Source organism: Pelmatolapia mariae, unplaced genomic scaffold, assembly GCF_036321145.2.
Source record: "Pelmatolapia mariae isolate MD_Pm_ZW unplaced genomic scaffold, Pm_UMD_F_2 NODE_ptg000860l+_length_23358_cov_1, whole genome shotgun sequence".
In the NCBI taxonomy this organism is placed as follows: Eukaryota; Metazoa; Chordata; class Actinopteri; order Cichliformes; family Cichlidae; genus Pelmatolapia; species Pelmatolapia mariae.
This window is the reverse complement of record NW_027052535.1, coordinates 5,141-22,598: the sequence shown is the minus strand read 5'-3', so window position 1 is coordinate 22,598 and position 17,458 is coordinate 5,141. Positions and strand designations below refer to the sequence as shown.

The 17,458-nt window shown below is 40.5% G+C and overlaps 2 protein-coding genes and 1 long non-coding RNA gene across 5 annotated transcripts; 1 reads left to right on the top strand and 2 right to left on the bottom strand.

Annotated features, from left to right (window-relative positions):
* Window positions 1-433: 433 nt before the first annotated feature.
* Window positions 434-1,056, bottom strand: LOC134623724 (uncharacterized). 2 transcript variants are annotated; one of them, XR_010093442.1, is made up of 3 exons: window positions 828-1,056; window positions 664-718; window positions 434-582 (listed from the first exon to the last, which is right to left on the bottom strand). It is a non-coding gene; the product is annotated as an uncharacterized LOC134623724 (long non-coding RNA). The 2 variants fall into 2 exon arrangements; XR_010093443.1 differs by having other exon boundaries at window positions 434-579.
* A 1,711-nt stretch (window positions 1,057-2,767) lies between these two features.
* LOC134623726 (coiled-coil domain-containing protein 86-like) lies at window positions 2,768-4,204 on the bottom strand. The gene is made up of 4 exons (XM_063468751.1): window positions 3,589-4,204; window positions 3,264-3,393; window positions 3,089-3,163; window positions 2,768-2,956 (listed from the first exon to the last, which is right to left on the bottom strand). Exons 1-4 carry the CDS (start codon window positions 4,116-4,118, stop codon window positions 2,807-2,809), a joined length of 885 nt encoding a protein of 294 aa, XP_063324821.1. The 5' UTR covers window positions 4,119-4,204; the 3' UTR covers window positions 2,768-2,806.
* A 3,051-nt stretch (window positions 4,205-7,255) lies between these two features.
* LOC134623725 (beta-galactosidase-like) lies at window positions 7,256-17,105 on the top strand. 2 transcript variants are annotated; one of them, XM_063468749.1, is made up of 16 exons: window positions 7,256-7,458; window positions 9,075-9,244; window positions 9,586-9,736; window positions 10,756-10,816; window positions 10,902-10,996; window positions 11,088-11,268; window positions 11,426-11,484; window positions 11,563-11,684; window positions 12,961-13,001; window positions 13,104-13,216; window positions 13,396-13,470; window positions 13,626-13,715; window positions 13,800-13,913; window positions 15,382-15,513; window positions 15,825-16,064; window positions 16,431-17,105. In XM_063468749.1, exons 1-16 carry the CDS (start codon window positions 7,405-7,407, stop codon window positions 16,683-16,685), a joined length of 1,953 nt encoding a protein of 650 aa, XP_063324819.1. In that variant the 5' UTR covers window positions 7,256-7,404; the 3' UTR covers window positions 16,686-17,105. The 2 variants fall into 2 exon arrangements, with proteins under 2 accessions (XP_063324819.1, XP_063324820.1); XM_063468750.1 differs by lacking the exon at window positions 7,256-7,458 and adding an exon at window positions 8,741-8,794.
* Window positions 17,106-17,458: the final 353 nt, after the last annotated feature.

Below are 17,458 nucleotides of genomic sequence, written 5' to 3'. Positions count from 1 at the left end.
GCTGAACGTCCAGTGTTGCTTTGGCAACAGTTTGAAATGGTTTGCAATTACTCTCTGTTGAATTTTAAAGCGATAAGATGGCCCACTTTACCTCATGTCCCGTTTTTGTTGGGATCGCACGATTGATTGAAGCGCCAAATGATGTTCTTAAAGATCTGCTTCAAAAGACTCCATGATCTGATTTATTTTCTTCTTGAATTCAGATAATTGAAGGTAGACTTCCTTACTTTGTGTTGATTACAAAAAAAATCGATTTTCAGAATTATTTCAGGAAATAATAACATTTTTTATTACAGTGTTATAACTCCATCTGAGTCAAAGTGATCAAAAAGTCATTTCAACATATATTTATAGTAAGGAAGAGAAAAGAACAACAAACTTTCGGTTTGATCACTTTTATTAAAACGTGAACACTTTGAGAGGCCACCGCGGCGTTGCTTGAAGTGCTGTTTGCTGTTGTTGCAGTGTTGTTCGCAGTAGCGGTGCTGATTGTGCTCGTCATGTTTGTTGCAGTCGTGGCAGTGGCAAAGGTGGGAGCGGTTGAATTTACAGTGGAATTTGTCTGGGCATTTGCTGATGCTGCTGATTGATGAGTAAAACATCCGTATGAGACAGAAAGAGAATAAAGTAAAACACTTAAATGAGAAACTGTGTTTTACTCACCGATGGTCAGGATCTGTATCAGAATGGTCAGAAGCATTTTTGATCTCTGTAATGCCTGAAAACCAAAAGGAAAATTGAAATATTTTTACTTTAAACATTACTGTCTAACAAGCAAACGGTCTAAAAAAGAAAGCTGAACAATCTGTTAAAAGTGTGTTACTTACAACACTCCTGTATTTTAATTTCTCTCAGCTCAGTTGTCTCAGTTGTGAACTTGTCTCAGTGCCGAGTCTTCTTGCATCTCAGATGAGCAACTTCGCCTCAAGCTGTGAGTTCTTCCCGTCTTTTATACTGTGAATGGCAGACATGAGGAATGACATGAAAGAGACACCTTTGAAGGATGGCCATTCCTTTCACAGCAGTCACCTAAGTTTAACAAACTGCTCTGTTCATGCGTGCATCTCCAGGCTTGTGAGATTATTGACAGATTACAAAGGAATCGGGTTGTTGACAAAGTGAAGGAACTGTTTACCTGTGTGACACAAAGACAGCCGTGTGCTTATAATGGTGAATTATCTGTTTCAGAGCTGCTTGGCCATTAATTTAACAATGAATCCACCGTATAAAGCATGTCATGTGAAATACATGGAATGGGCACGCAGGTGAAGAGAAGGAGGGTGTGTGTTCAACATGCTAAAGCCATGTCTTGTGATGGACTTGTGTATGCATACTTACTGGTGACGTTAACGTGTCACGACCAAGGTTAGAAGAAAAGTCCCACAGACTCATCTAGTGGACATCATTGCTAAATTAGGCCTAATGTCTTACAGCAGGATGATTCTGCTTTATTCATATAATCATTTTTTAACTGCACTTAAACAACTTCTATTTTTCTTAGGCTGTCTAGAGAAAAACATGTTAGATCTTCTTCCTTCAGAACAAAAACTCCAGACACAAAGAAATATGTTTTGATTGAATAGGACTCTTTTTGTCCCACTCCCCCCCCCCTCTCACTCTGCTCTTGGTGTTAATAAGAGCCCCATGATGTAGTGATTTAGTTAGGTACATTTTGCATTTGCTCAGAACCTGATCAGATGTGTGAAAAACAATTCTCACTGAACTTGAATTGGACAGCAGAGCGACTTTTTACTAGAGAACTTTCTGTACAGATACTGATGAGTTTCTTCCATTTTCTTTAAAGCAGTTTTCAGGAATAGATCTCCATCCTTCAGGCATCCTGAAGGACATTCACAGCTCTTCCCTGGATGTTGGCTGCCTTCTGTATCATCTTTGGCATTTTTCATAGATACGGCTAAAGCAATGGGAAGCAATCATATGTAACTGGTTGCCAGTATAAAAAAAAAAAAAAAAAAAAAAAAAAAAAAAGCACTAAGATTTAAAACTGGCTCTTAAGTTGTCTGTTATATGTAGACACAACACTGGTTCATCCCGATTTTTTTTTTTTACAATTGAATGATTTATAGGTCAGCATTATGTGGGTTAACAAACAAAAAAACGAAAGAACATGTGCAACAGTTTATCTTCATGAATGCATGGATCCAGCCTACCTTGTATCAGTGGTTCAGGCTGCTGCTGGCCGTGTAGCAGTGTGGGGAATATTTTCTGGCCACTGTTTGAGTGTGAGTACTACCTGAGTGTTGTTGTTGACAATAATAACTACAGTGCACCTATCTTCAGATGGCTGCGTCCCGCAGGACACGACAGTGATGCTGTCATGTTCATATGGACCAAAATCTCTGACGAAATATTTCAAGCAGCTTGTTGAATCTACGCCATGAAGAATTAAAACAGCTCTGAGGGCAAAAAGGGGGTCTAACTCAGTACTAGGAAGGTCGTGTCCAGTGAGTGTGTCTAGCCTTTCAATCTTAAGAACTTGATGCTTTTTTTGGTTCAAAAATGTACTTTTGGAAGACAATCTGCTCCTAAATGATCTCAGACTCCCATTTCTGAAGTTCTGAATAAACCATCAGTTCACAGCCCATTAATCATCAAACACAGTTTCACAAATATAAAACCAGCATTATTATAGTTGCACTGAAATGAGTTTGTAGTGATATAAAAATACTGTCAGCCACCAGTGCTCCCCCTCAGCCTCAGTGAAGTTTTAATAAATAAATGAGTGGAAGACAAGAATGAGTCAAAATTCAGAACAGATAAATTTTATCATATTTCTTTCTGGACTTTAAGTTAAATCTTGGTCAGAGTTTTTCTGTTTCTTTGTGGGTTTGCCGTTCTGCTTCTGTGACTTCTGCAGCAGAGCCAGCGTGTCTCGCTTCTCAATCTTTCTGAGATGTTTCTTCTTCATCCTCTTGATCTTTGACGTATTCCGGATCTGAGAAACAAATGAGACATAAAAGTCAAATATGAGCTGATTGGAATATTACAATAAACCGAGAAAGCATTAACACACGAGGGACTGAAGAATATGCCAGTATTTCTTTTAGCTGGAGACAAGTCGACATACCACTTGAACAATCTCAGCTTTGCGTTCGTTCTCTTCTCGACGTTTTAAGTTTTCTTCTCTTCTTTTCCTCTTTTCCTATTAAAACAGGCAAAAACACAAAAACAAGTGAGGTGCAAAGCGTTGACAACACAATGGTCAGGCAGAACTGCATCACTCACTCGGCCTGCCTCCTTACCTCCTTCTGTCGAGCTTTCTCCTCCTTAAGCTGCAAAGAATACTGCTTCACCAGTGCCTTTTCCCGCTTGGCCTCCATCTTCTTTTCCCAAGAGGAGCACAATTGTTTGTCTCTCACTAAAGCTGAAAACCTTAGACGACAAAAAAAGGTTCACACTAAAGTTTTACCAACAACCTTTAGGGCGATCTGTACAGGACATCTCATTATAAACAAAACCTTATTACCAAGAACTCTCATCACCATCACCTTCCTCATTAACTGCCATGTACGTACTTTTCATTCACATACAGTACTATATAATAATAATAATAATAATCGTCCTCACCTCCCCTTGCTCCGGTCCTTCCACACTCTTCCAGATTTCGGTTTTCCCAGAGGAATGGCCGGGCGGGGCTTCTCACTGGGAGCTAGGTGAGGCTTCTTCGGGACCGGCTCTGCTGGAGCAGGTCTGGACAGAGGAGCGTCTCTGCTGCAGTTAACGGTGGACTTGTTTTCTGTATCCGCCGCTGGACTCACTGTCTGCGGCTCTGCTGGTTCCGGTGTCGGCTGCTCTGCCCCGGGACAGGGCTCTGGTTCCGCTGGCATGCTGGACCTGTCCTCGGTCGGACTCACAGGTTTCTCCTCTGTATTTGTTTCCTCCACCTCTACCGGTAGCTCCTGGAGGACTGACCTCCTGCTCCTCCGGCTGGGAGTCCTCACCGGGGCTTCAGAGCCGAGCACCGGTGCGGGAGTCCGGAACGTGCGGCCGCTGCGGGTCCGTCTGCCCTCCGCCGGCGGTTCCTGGACCTGCTCCGCTCCTGGTTCCACCTCATCGGCGGCTTTCTCTTCTGACACGGGTTTTCCTCTTTTTGGCATATTTTTAAATAAAGTAACAGCTCATTACTAAGCCTTACTTCTGTTTCCACGTGTGAGCTCTCCCAGCGTTGTGTACGTCGCGGTATTTCCGGTGTCGACGATAAACAACATGGCTTCACATTACCGCCACCTCCAGTTCTGGAGGGCAAACTACAAATTTGAACTTCCTCTAAGGAGCGCAATTGTTTGTTTGGCTTTAGCTTTTATCATGAAAACTGTGGTGTTTGCTCTTTGTAATACTCATAGAAATGTGACACCATCAATGTGTAGCTTAGTTAGCTCCATCAGTGAGTCAGTCTCAGAGATACCGGTGGATATGATGGTACTACACTGACACCAGTAGTCCAGTAGCAGGGTAAAAAAATAGCCCAGTAAGGAGCAATCTATTAAAAAGCTGACTTTATGTGACTTTAAGGGCTGTGGAAAAATAAGCATAAATTAATAACCTACTTCAAGTTTGGGGCCTCTAGAGTTAGATAGTGAGTGAATTTAGCTTGTCACAGTTCACATATAAACTAATTAAACACACTGGGATTTTGGGTGACTTCTTTCTTTACAGCCACAATCAAATTTGAGAAGTCAGTCTCTTTGGTTGCATGTCTTATTAAGGCGAGGTTGCTGGAAGTGAACCACAGAACACAGAGAGAAAGATCCTGAAATGACGCTGAAATACAAACAAGAGGAAAGTGGTCAAAGTATTTGATGAAGGCTGACTATTTTACTCTTTTTTTTCCTTAAGGGCAGCAAATCTAGTTCAAAAAGAAGGAATAGGGCTTTGTTTGGATTCATCATATCACACCCATGCAAGTAGTAAAGCTTGCAACCCCCTTTTTTGATTTGTTGTATTTTTATATTTCATAGTGCAGCTCATTAATTATGTTTTATGACAGGTATAAATATCAGAAGTTATTAGAAGCAGATATTAAAACTGAGACCTCAGTCGTGCCATTTAACCTTAGCCAAGCTTTAACTGTGGGAGATGTGAAAACATTTTTTCTTAACTAAATATCCTCTTCCTTCTTTGATGTGATTACATTTAGTCACCCTTCAGACCCTGATGGAAGAATCTGACTTTAACGCCAGAGTGACTTCATCACTATCCTGGCAAAGTGTGTTAGTGTTTAGGTGTTACCTAAGATCCACAGTGATGGGAGACAGCTGAACCATTTAACAGGTTTCAGTGAACAGTTTCAGGAATGTGCAACAGCACAGAATGTTCGCAAGCAGTTTTCCAAGGACCAGGACTTCCCTCAGGTAAGTGTTACCAAAACATGGATTCAGACAAGTATTTCCATAGGAACTGGGAGGGTAAGGCTTGCAGTTAACCTTCCAGAACAGATGAGTCTCCGATGAGACTGAGGAAATGGGACAGGAAAGTGCTGTCAGTAAGTGGAAATGCGAAACAGGTTTGTCTGCTTGAGTCTTCCCTCGACCACACCGACTCCTGGAAAAGAACATACATGCAACTTATAGAAGTAGAGAAAGCTAGACAACAGAACTGCACCTGGAGGACAGGAAACTATGACATGATTTGACCTTTCACCTTTTTAGACCTTCCCAAAACTTCCTTTCTGTCTAGTCCAACCATGTTAATCGATTATTAATCAGGTACTGACAGGAACACTGAGACAGGTTTGCTTGTTGTAATTTAATTTGCTGTTGTAATTGTAATTTAATTTAATAACTGTATTTGATCCAAGTCTCTGGTACACTAACTGTCAGTATTTTTCAGCATAAGGATGTATCACCTGAAAAAAGCATATTAGAAGTTGCACTCCAAGCCCCAGGCATCAATAAAGTCAATCCACGTCAAAGCGTACCAAAACCTTCTTAAATAGCACAGCTCTGCCCTCTCTCACTTCTATCTGCTGTAAATTTGAAAGCTTTTGATTTTTTTTTGCAAGGTCCCAGAAGATAGACTGTTGCACATGTTACTGCTCACAGCAGAAAACAGGCCAAGTGTTTTCAAGTGTTCATGGGTGTTGTTTTGTAGGGGAATCTTGCCCATCACAGGGGAACCTGAACTTGTTTTCCCTCCACACACATGGCCATCCCACCGCTCACAGGCTCATCAGCCTTCTGTATAATTATATTGCTTATAAAGAATTCAATATTTTGTTTTAACTGCAATAAGATCAAAGCTTTAAGGAGAATTAGACTGTGCCTGACCAATTGGTGTAAAAACTTTAAGGCCCAGAACTCGTGACTGTACTGCCTTACTTTGTTCTAAAGTTTTTCAGGGTGGGATCTCACCTGTCAGAGGTGAACCAGCCATCCATCCTCCACTGTTTTTATTTTTTTTACAAAATTCTCAAAAACTTGCACAAAGTCTTTATCTCCACATTTTATTTTTTATCTCTAGTTAAACCACATCCAAACAGTTTTCTCACACAGTGTCCCTGCTCACACCGAGGACAAGACCAAGTATCTGTAGGCCACCCCACAGTGTCCCTCATAGGTTCACCAGCTTGGGTGTAGAGAAAAAAGCAGGTAACTAAAAGACACACACACACACACACACACACACACACACACACACACACACACACACACACACACAAAACGATTTCAGTCCAAATGAAACAGCTTACTTGACACACCTTTTAAAGTAAAATGTTACATTGTGAATATTAAAAAAAAAACGTCTTCAGTGCCTTAAATAAAAGGCCCAACACTGCCACCTGCTGGCTTAAAAGCGTCCATACGCCACCAGCATATGACGGCACAATAATAATAATAATAAAAATAATAATAATAAAATTAGGCCGTCCTCTTTTCCTCCTGCCTGGCAGCTCCTTATTCAACATCCTTCATCCAGTATATTCATTGTCCCTCCTCTGCACATGTCCAGACCATCTGTTCCTCACCTCTCTCATGATTTCCAGACATAAAAATATTGTGGATTTAATACATTGTCTTTCTCGTACCCATATTTCCTTCTGCTGTACATTGTATTTTTACTCTATACTGTCAGATTGTACATTTAAAAAAAGGCTTCTATCCCATAGTTCAAAACAATGACTGTCATTATTTCAAACCCTTTGAATAAAAAGCTCAACACTGCCCTCTGCTGATGTAAAAGCGTCCACACTCCACCAGCATATCACGTCACATGATTTCACTTCCGCGAGCCCAAATGAAACGACTCAATGAAAACAGCGCAGTAGATCCAGGGACGTAAGGTCCGTCGCTGACCGTGTGCAGGTAAATACTGCATGTTTTGGTAACTTTGGATGCGCTCCGAGCCTGAAACAGAGCAGCAGGACCCCTGAGAGGACTCGTAATCATGTTGCTGCTCAGAACTGGCAGCGTGCTGCTTCTGATGCTCTTTGGACGATCAGTGAGTAGACTACGCTTTTAAAGATAAAGTTTTAAACTTTTTTCGTGCATGCTCTGCAGCCCCATTACACGAACATGAAATAGGGTGCTGTGATGTGAGATCATAAAGGTTTGTAACATCTGTAGCGTCAAGCTCATGTATCGGTTGTTGTTTGTCAGAGTTTTAGACTATAAAGATGACTGGTCGATACATAGGTTACACTGGAATGCCTTGGGATAACTACAGGATCTTAATGAGACATTTTTTGCTGAGACATCCTGAGATCACCTGAGGTGTCAGTCCTGTGCCATAAAAACATGAACTTGCCAAATTATGACCACTGCAATATACAGTGCTCAGAAACAGCGCTTCCTGGTTTGCTTATATTTTGGCATATTTGTCACACGTACATGTTTCAGATCATTAAACACATTTGTAATGTTAGACAAAGATAAGCTGAGTAAATACAAAATGTAGTTTTTAACTGATCATTTCACTTTTTAACAAACAAACAAAAAAAAGTTATCCAAATGTACCCGGCCCTATGTGAAAAATTAAATGTCGTTCTTTCTCAAATTATGAATATACACAGTCTCATTAGCCACACCCAAGCCTGATTACTGCCAGGCCTGCTGATTCAAGAAATCACTTAAACAGAACCAGTCTGACAAAGTGAAGTCGGCTAAAAGATCTCCAAAAGTAACACATCATGGGACAATCTAAAGAAACACATGAGAAATAAAGTCATTGATGCTGATCAGCCTGGCCATTTCTAAAGCTTTGGAACTCCAGTGAAGCACTGTGAGAGCCATTATCCACAAAAGGAGAAAACGTGGAACAGTGGTGAACTTTCCCAGGAGTGTACGGCCTCGCATCAACAACTCATGAACGGGGTCGCAGAAGAACCCAGAACAAGATCCAATGAACTGCAGGCCTAACTTTCCTCAGTGAAGTTCATGATTCAAGAATAAGAAAGAGACTGGGCAAAATGGCATCCATGGGAGAGTTCAAGGTGAAAACCACAGCTGAAAACCATGTTGATGATCCCCAAGACGTTTGGGGAAATATTCTGTGGATTGATGACACAAAACCTGAACTTTTTGGAAGGTCTGCATAAAAAGAACATAATACCAACAGTCAAACATGGTGGTGGTAGTGTTATGTTCTGGGGCTGATTTGCTGCTTCAGACCCTGAACAACTTGCTGTAATTGACAGAAACATGAATTCTGCTCTCGACCAGCAAATTCTGAAGGAGAATATCTGAAGCTCAAGCTCACCTGAGTTACATAGCAGAACAGTGATCTGAAACACACCAGCAACTCTGAACTCCGAATTCCTCCACAGTGATGTTGCCAGGTATCGCAAATGCTTGATTATAGCTGTTGCTGCTAAGATTGGCCCAACCAGTTATTATGTTTAGGGAGCAATAACTTTTTTCACACAGCGCCAGGTAGGTTTAGATGACTTTTTTCCCTTAAGAAATTAAATCATCATTTAAAATGAATATTTTGTATGTGGTTGGGTTATCCTTGTCTAATTTTAAAATGATATGAAACATCTAAGTGTGACAAATATGCTAAAAAAAGGGAAAAAAAGATTCCGGTGTTGAATCCATTGTGTTGTGATCTGTCTACAGCTCGGGGAATCTCCTTCATTCACTGTGGACTACCAGCATGACTGCTTCCGTAAAGATGGGGAGAAGTTTCAATACATATCAGGAAGTATACATTATAACAGGATACCCAGAGTGTACTGGAAAGATCGGCTGCTCAAGATGTACATGGCAGGCCTGAACGCCATCCAGACGTAGGCTTACTTCCTCTCACTCTCTGTAATCTTCACATATCTGTGGGACTGATGTGGAAACTCAAGCGAATGAACTCAGCTTATAAGTTAATAACTGTGACAGTTTTGCTCTGTTGATGCAAACAAACATATAATCTTAGCACTATGATGCTTTATAAACTAAACTGTTAACAGATTACATGTTGGTGAATCCAAATTAATATACGGCATAATCATGACAAAATAGTTATAGAACTAAGGATGTATGATTTGATTTAAAACTTCATGTTAATGAAAGCACAAACACATCTGACAGGTTTCCTGTTGGTTTAGATGACACTGACGTTTCAGTCACTTTGCAGGTACGTTCCCTGGAACTACCATGAAGCGGTTCCAGGCTTGTACAACTTCAGTGGAGACAGAGATTTGGAGCATTTCCTTAAGCTGGCGCAGGACATCGGTTTGCTGGTCATCCTCCGGCCAGGACCCTACATATGTGCAGAGTGGGACATGGTGAGTGAAAGTGCTTGTTGACTGTGTTTTTATAATAAACTATTAAAGGACACTTAAAACATGCATTTGCCTTTTATTAATTATGTGGAGAGACCGATCCCTCCATCGATCTTAACCGCTTCTTACCCGTTCATCTACACAGTCAATTCCAAAAAAGCTGGGACGCTGTGTATAGTGCAGTGATTTGGTGGTGTTTTTATTCACAGTTGAGCACAAAAAAGGTAATTTTGGATTTGAAGGTTATCAACGTGCCTCAAAAAGGTTGTGGATGGGCCATGTTTACCACTCTGTAGCATCCCTTCTTCTTCATGTGGGAACTGATGTGACCAACTTTCGGGAGAGGAATGTTGTCCTGCTATTGTTTCATATCAGATCTAGCTGCTCAACAGCCCTGGGGGTCTTCTTTGCAGTATTTTTGGTTTACTAAAGCACTAAATGCTTTTAGTTGGTGAGAAGTCTGGAATGCAGTCAAGCCTGTTCATCATCCAGGCTGCAAAGTCATGCTGTTATTACAGAAGCACTGTGCAGTTTAGTATCACCTTCATCTGAAATCTGCGGCAATTTATGAATCAGATAGAATTGATTTCCTTTTTATTTAAATGTTTGGTCAGAAACTGTTGATGAATAATTGATGGATAAAAGGATAAGTAACAAATTTCAACAGAGTTGATCCTCTCGGGACCAGGAACACTGCTGTAAAATTTTATATTTCCCTCTGGATGAACTGAATTACAAAGCTTCCCAACCTTTGGTGCAAAGCATCATAACATCCACAGAAACCCATCACGCTGCATAATTAACCTCCCCTGCAATACATACTCTGTGGTCTTCATAGTAATTGTCATTTCTGCAGCAAATAGAAACAGAGATTCTATGCTATGCTTTAAACATGCATTTAGCAAAAGTTTCTTAATATTAGTATCAATTGCAAGTTATATTTCTGCTGTTTAAGTTTCACTGGACTTTATGGTGTATTTAAAATTTCATGTTATCTATTTTTGTGTATTTCTGCCAACCAGGGTGGTCTGCCTGCCTGGCTTCTCAAAAAGAAAGACATCGTACTGCGATCTACAGATCCAGGTGAGAAACAAAAGCAAATGGTAATGTAACCAGTGCAAATTGTATATACAACACGATTCGCAACAGAGTCATTTGTGTATTCCAGACTACATTGCAGCAGTGGATAAATGGATGGGGAAGTTGCTGCCTATGATAAAGCCGTATCTCTATCAGAATGGTGGTCCTATCATCACTGTTCAGGTGAGTCCAGGACTTTCCTGGTCTTTGGATTTGTACCTGCTTTAGCTGCTGTTGTTATGTTTTACATCATCATTACATACCTGTTTGATAGGTGGAGAATGAATACGGAAGTTACTTCGCCTGTGACTACAACTACATGCGTCACCTGTCCAAGCTGTTCCGCTCTTACCTGGGTGACGAGGTGGTGCTGTTCACTACAGATGGGGCTGGGCTGGGCTACCTCAAGTGTGGCTCAATACAAGACCTCTATGCCACTGTGGATTTTGGGCCGGGTAGGTATCTGTCAACGGTAGAATGCAGAGTGAGGTGAACACTCTAAGCTAACTTCTTGTTTTTTTCTGCACTGACTTCTTGTCACATTTCATTAGTCATTCACGGAGAAGTAGCAAAAACAAATGCATGATTATTATTGTCTCTTCCTTTTGCTAGGTGCTAATGTTACTGCTGCCTTTGAGCCACAGCGACAAGTTCAACCTCACGGGCCTTTGGTAAGGGTCGCCCTCACAATGTTCTCACAGCATGGCACATTTTCTCTTTAGGTGCTCACGGTGTTGTTTCGTTCACAGGTGAACTCTGAATTTTACACTGGATGGCTGGACCACTGGGGATCACGTCACTCGGTCGTGTCGCCCACTCAAGTGGCTAAGGTCCTCAGTGAGATGCTGCTCATGGGAGCAAACGTCAACTTGTGAGTTTATGGATCTCAGAGACTGATTGTTAGAGACAGTGAAGGGCTGCATCATCTAAAGCTAGAAATGTATTGGTGAAGTGATGCCTCCAGGGATCAAGCCACTGCTACAACTGCCACCTAACACAGTGATTGGCCAAACCTGGTGCACAGGTACATGATAGGTCCCTGAAGGTTCTTATCTATCAGACATTATGGCAGCATCATGTTGCTTAGCAGCCACTTAGCAACATGCTAAAATGACCTATTTCTAGGTCTTGATGCATTCTCAATCATCCAGGAAAGTAAATCTCCAAAAAAAGTTGATTCAACTTTTTTTGACCTATTTCTAGGATTTATGCACTGGCATTGTATCGTTTTAATTTTACAACTGCCACACAAACATTAAATTAGACGTTCCTAGCAACAACCTTGCAACAGGCTTAAGTGACAAAAATCTTTGGTACCTATCTACCACCCCATCCCATAATGCACTGAGCATTTCTCCTTCATTTACCTTTTTCATTGTCTTGTGTTTGTACACCATTCTACATTTCCACAGTGTGTCTTTTGTCTTGTGTCCTTCTCCTCATCTCCAACTTGTCATAGCAGGTGACTGACCGACATTTAAGGGTTAACAAGTTGACACTAACGGGCTCTGCACTTACAGTGGCCTGCATTTATAATGGAAGCCACAGGGTAGTGTGATCAAAAAGTTTCAGCCAAATGTTTCTTCTACAATAAAAAAAAAAAAGACATCTCCTTTGACAACACAGTTGTGAATAACGGTAACAAAGAGGTTATAAAAAAAGTCATGTGACACTGAGGGAGAGAGAGACAGGGCTGAGATTGTTTAGACATGCGTATAAGACGGATAGTGGATATACTGGACAAATGATGTTAAAGACGGAGCTGTCAGGCAGGAGGAAAAGAGAAGATTCATGGATGTAGTAAAGGAGCAGGAGTTGGTGTGACGTGCTAAGAGATCGGGTAAGATTGAGGCACATGAGGTGACCCCTACAGGGAGCAGGTGAAAAGAAGCAGATCTGTAAGACATTATTACTCTGTGTAGTGTGTGATTAATAATGAGTCTGATCTTAAATCCACACGTGAACATTTCCTTCTTGAGAAAAAAGGGTGAAACTATGGCAAACAGTGATTGAAATGGGCTAAATCACTGTAAGAGTATACACATTGCTATGTAAAATAATTGGATACTAGCTAATTGCTCTACATTTGCAAATACAGCAGGTGCATACTTTAGTTTATATACTCACGTTCCTTCCTCCTCACACAGGTACATGTTCATAGGAGGAACCAACTTTGGATACTGGAATGGTGAGTCCACTTTGACAAACTGTTCTGATGAGATGATGATTGTTTCACATGACTTCTGACGAAAACACTGCTATTTGTCTGACTGTCACTTAATACCCTCAGGGGCTAATATGCCATACGCTGCACAGCCTACAAGCTATGACTACGATGCTCCGCTCACAGAAGCCGGAGACCTCACAGAGAAATATTTTGCCATCCGAGAGGTGATCAAAATGGTACGAACACAAGCGTAAGCTTCTACTTTTACAGTGTCTAATATCTGTGAAGGTAATAAAACACTGTGGCAGCATTTCATTAGCATGCGCTAACTGTAGTTACAATGAGTAATTCATTGTTTTTTTGAGTATGGTTTTCTTGTGTAAGCCATTTTGACAAACTTGCATTTTTCCAACAGTACAGTAAGGTACCAGAGGGGCCGATACCACCATCAACTCCAAAGTATGCGTATGGTGCCGTAACAATGAAGAAGGTGGGTGATACTCATCACCTTTATTAAAGTCATTAAAACAGCTACTTTTTTAGCACTTTAATAATGATTTTCAGATTGCTTTATTAAAAATGGATAATAAATCTTATGGACTGATGAAAATTAAAGAGTAAATTTTGACCTTGTGCCACCTGCAGCTCCAGACCGTGTCGGATGCCCTAGACGTACTGTCCCTCTCTGGCCCTGTCAAAAGCATCCATCCTCAGACTTTCATCGACTTGAATCAGGTACCAGTAATTGTTCCATTTTTCCTGTTTTATCAGCAATAATAACTTTGTACTGTCATTAACGAGTCTCTTATGCTCCTCTAGGCTTTTGGTTTTATGCTCTATAGGACCACCCTGCCCACGGACTGCACCACACCAACTCCACTGTCATCTCCGCTGAACGGGGTCCATGACAGAGCATACGTGTCAGTGGACGGGGTGAGTATCAGATGTTAGGTGGAGGTCCTTCTTCATATGAAGCCAGACTTTATCACAGTTCGCTCAGTCAGTTCAAGTTTAGACTAGCTGTTGTTCTTAAATATTTCGGTGGAAACCAAACGTATGCATCATTCAACTTACACAACTTTTGCTTTCATTAAGTTGTTGTCTTGTTAAAAAAATCACTTTTCAGATGCAAAACCCTCACAGTCCCTCTGATATGTTTTGTTTTAAATAGATGTTTTTTTGATCAGGCTTAGTAAGTCACTTATTTATTCATTAACAAACTTTGATGTCTTTTGCATCAAGACCCATAATTTTTTTTTTTTGCAGTAGCCGCTGTGGATAAAAGAAGAAAAATGCCAAATCATTAAAGATGCAGCTGGATATGTTACAAAAGATGAAAACAGAAATGAAACACTGAAAAAAACTGATCTGCAATAACCACAAAGTACAGCCGCATACAATGACACTTCAAGGACGGCACACTTCACTGCCAAATAACAACAGGATAAATAAAAAAGAGAAATTCCACAATTAAGGTAGAACTAATAAAGACAAAATGACTTTATTAGTTCTAACTTAACTGAGCAGAAAGCCGCTATATAAGAAGTTCGGCATGAAGTTGGCAACATTTGAGCAAACTGATCAGTTTTGCATGATTCTGGTGTAGTAATTTTACAGTTTTCTGCCAGCAGAAGAAACCCATAAAACCACTTTCCTTTGATTATTGTTCAGTACAAACAGAGACCCCAAAAGGTTGATTCTGTTCATCTAGATGTAGCGTTTTTAGTGGGTAAAACATTTAGTTCAGTCTCAGCTGACTGCAGGTTTCCCCAACCTTATAAACAGTACACAATGCACAACAACTGAAACTAGCCCACTGAATGAATGATGGGCTGTGAGGTCAGTTTCTTGATCATTAATATGCAAATTGTCATGACCATTGATCAACAACTACTGATCAAAGACCGCTGATCCGTGAGAGACCACCATTCACAGAGACCTTGAAATCATTCTCTCCTTTTTCACTGAGTAGGTTTTATTATTTTTATTTTTTTGCATCTGGATTCTTCTTCCTTCATCTTAAAAGAACTGAAATTAAAAGAAAAGAAAAAGGAGGTCTAGATGTTTAGATTTCCCCTTAAAATCAAATTTCCCTTAAAATCTGTTTCAGATGTGACACTTGGTGTGGGGTTTTTTGTGAATCATTATTTTGAAAATAATATTTTAAAAGTGCCATTTCCGTTACCTCCTCGTGGTTCTTAATCTTTCTTACATTTTCATTTAAGTCTAAAACTACAGGTAGTATAATAAGATAGATTAGTAAACAAAACAGGCTAAGCTTTTAAACTTGATATATTCTCCACTTTTTCCCCCAAACTGCTTTGCACTGATCAAGAAAATGTGATTATTTCTGCTATAATCTGGATTTTTACTGATAAAACCGTTCTTATTTCTTCTCAAGCTGGCTGTAGGAATTCTTGAAAGGGATAAAGTCTTAAGCATCAATGTGACCGGGAAGGCTGGAAGTCAGGTGGACATACTGGTGGAGAACATGGGCCGAGTAAACTACGGAAAACAGATCAACGATTTTAAGGTTTGTTTCTGTGCTACAACATGTCGTGCTGATGTTTGTCCTTTGGACATTTTAGTGTTTGTGTAACTATCCCAGGTCTACGGTCATGTGGAAATTGGTCACTTTTGCAAAAATTGTCCAGAGGTTCATGTAGGGTTTTTTTTGGTTCTTCAGAGTTTCATCAATCAGAGATCAGATATTAAAACATAATAATTGACACACAAACAAAACTATTTGCTGTTTATCTATTATTATTATTATTATTGTTGTTAGCTGTTTAAAAAAAACAGTCCCATGAGCTCTTGCCCAGATCTTCTCTTCTCTTATCACAGGGCTTGGTGTCTAATCTGACCCTGGGGGCGGACCTTCTCACCGACTGGACCATGTACAGTCTCAGTATTGATGAAGCAGTCATGAAGGGCCTCCTCGGAGAAAAAGAGCCGGCCCTTTTTGATCCACCTCAGCCAGCTGATCTCTCCCCTCCAGCTTTCTATGGCGGAAGCTTCGTGATACCCGACGGCATCCCAGACCTCCCTCAGGACACCTACATCAAGCTGAGCAGTTGGAGAAAGGCATGTGACATGCACAGGAGTTTTATAGCACGCACTGGTGCTAACTTGTCAAAAGACAGGTTTTGCTTTTCTCTGTTGAATGTTCTTATGCATTTAATATTTTTGGTTTTAGAGGGTCTGCTGGATAGAAGGTGACAGTCTCGACCCCAAAGTACATGCGTTTATGTGACAGTATACAGACTGAATATTCATTTTTAGTTGCATCCTAAAAATGCAACTAAGGACCAGGTGGTGTGTTAGACCTTTGACATCTAGATAGATACACAAGATATAAATACATTTAAATACAATTTTTGTTAATTATTTAATTTTATTTTGATGAAAAATGGGCTAAGTAGCTTGTCTTTGTGATTTTGTGTTTTTCAGGGACAGATCTGGATAAACGGCTTTAATGTAGGACGTTACTGGCCGACTCGAGGGCCTCAGATGACACTTTTTGTCCCTGCTAACATCCTCAGTACAGCTGCACCAAACAATGTGACCGTCCTGGAACTGGAAGGGGCTCACTGCGGCTCTGAAGCGTGCACCGTGGAGTTCACCAACACCCCTATCCTCAATGCAACAGTCCAGTCTGACTACAAACAGTGCAGGAGGCTGTTTGTTAAAGAGGATTTACTGTGATGATAAGAAAACTCCCCGCTGCATAAAAGGGATCTATTTGCACATTTAGACTCATTGATTTAGCACTTGTTGGGTCACCTCAACAATCTTTCTTTTTTTAAACTATGAAAAGTGGTTAAATTTGGGAAATGATATCAATGATGTGTGTTTTTGTGCATTTTGCTGAATTATTTTAGCCTGTTTTTTATCAGCACATAAACTTCAGGTTTCTCTACCTCACTGATTCCACATGATTCCAAATTCAGAGACTTTTTTTCCTCTTCAAAAGGGAATGAAGTGAAAGCCACTCAAAGCAGATTTTTTTTTCTTTGTTGTTCAAAACTCAGATCAGGGAATTATTGTATTTTTAAATTACTGCGGGATTGCTGCTTTTATTCTTTTACATTACATTACATGCACTCTGAGTTTGATTTACCTTTATACACCTTTCAAATAAAAACCAAATAATTTTGGAATTTCAAAAATCCCCTTTGTCTTGTCTTTGTATGAAAAGATACCAGTCCGCCTGGCTGCTGTGGTGGTACAGTGGTCGGAAGGGTTGGGATCTGCTGCCGAGGCTTCTCTGTGTCCAAAAACATGGCTGTAACGTTCTTCTGAAGTGGCCTTGGGTGAGGCTGCACTTAAGTGCACAAAAACATGTAGTCCTCTCTATAAAAGGTAAGCGTTGTTTGTGGTGGGAAATACTGGGTGTGATGTATCCATCACCATAAGGCAAACAAAGCCATTATGGCCACTTTATTAGATATACTGAGTCAGTTAGCTTGTTAACACAA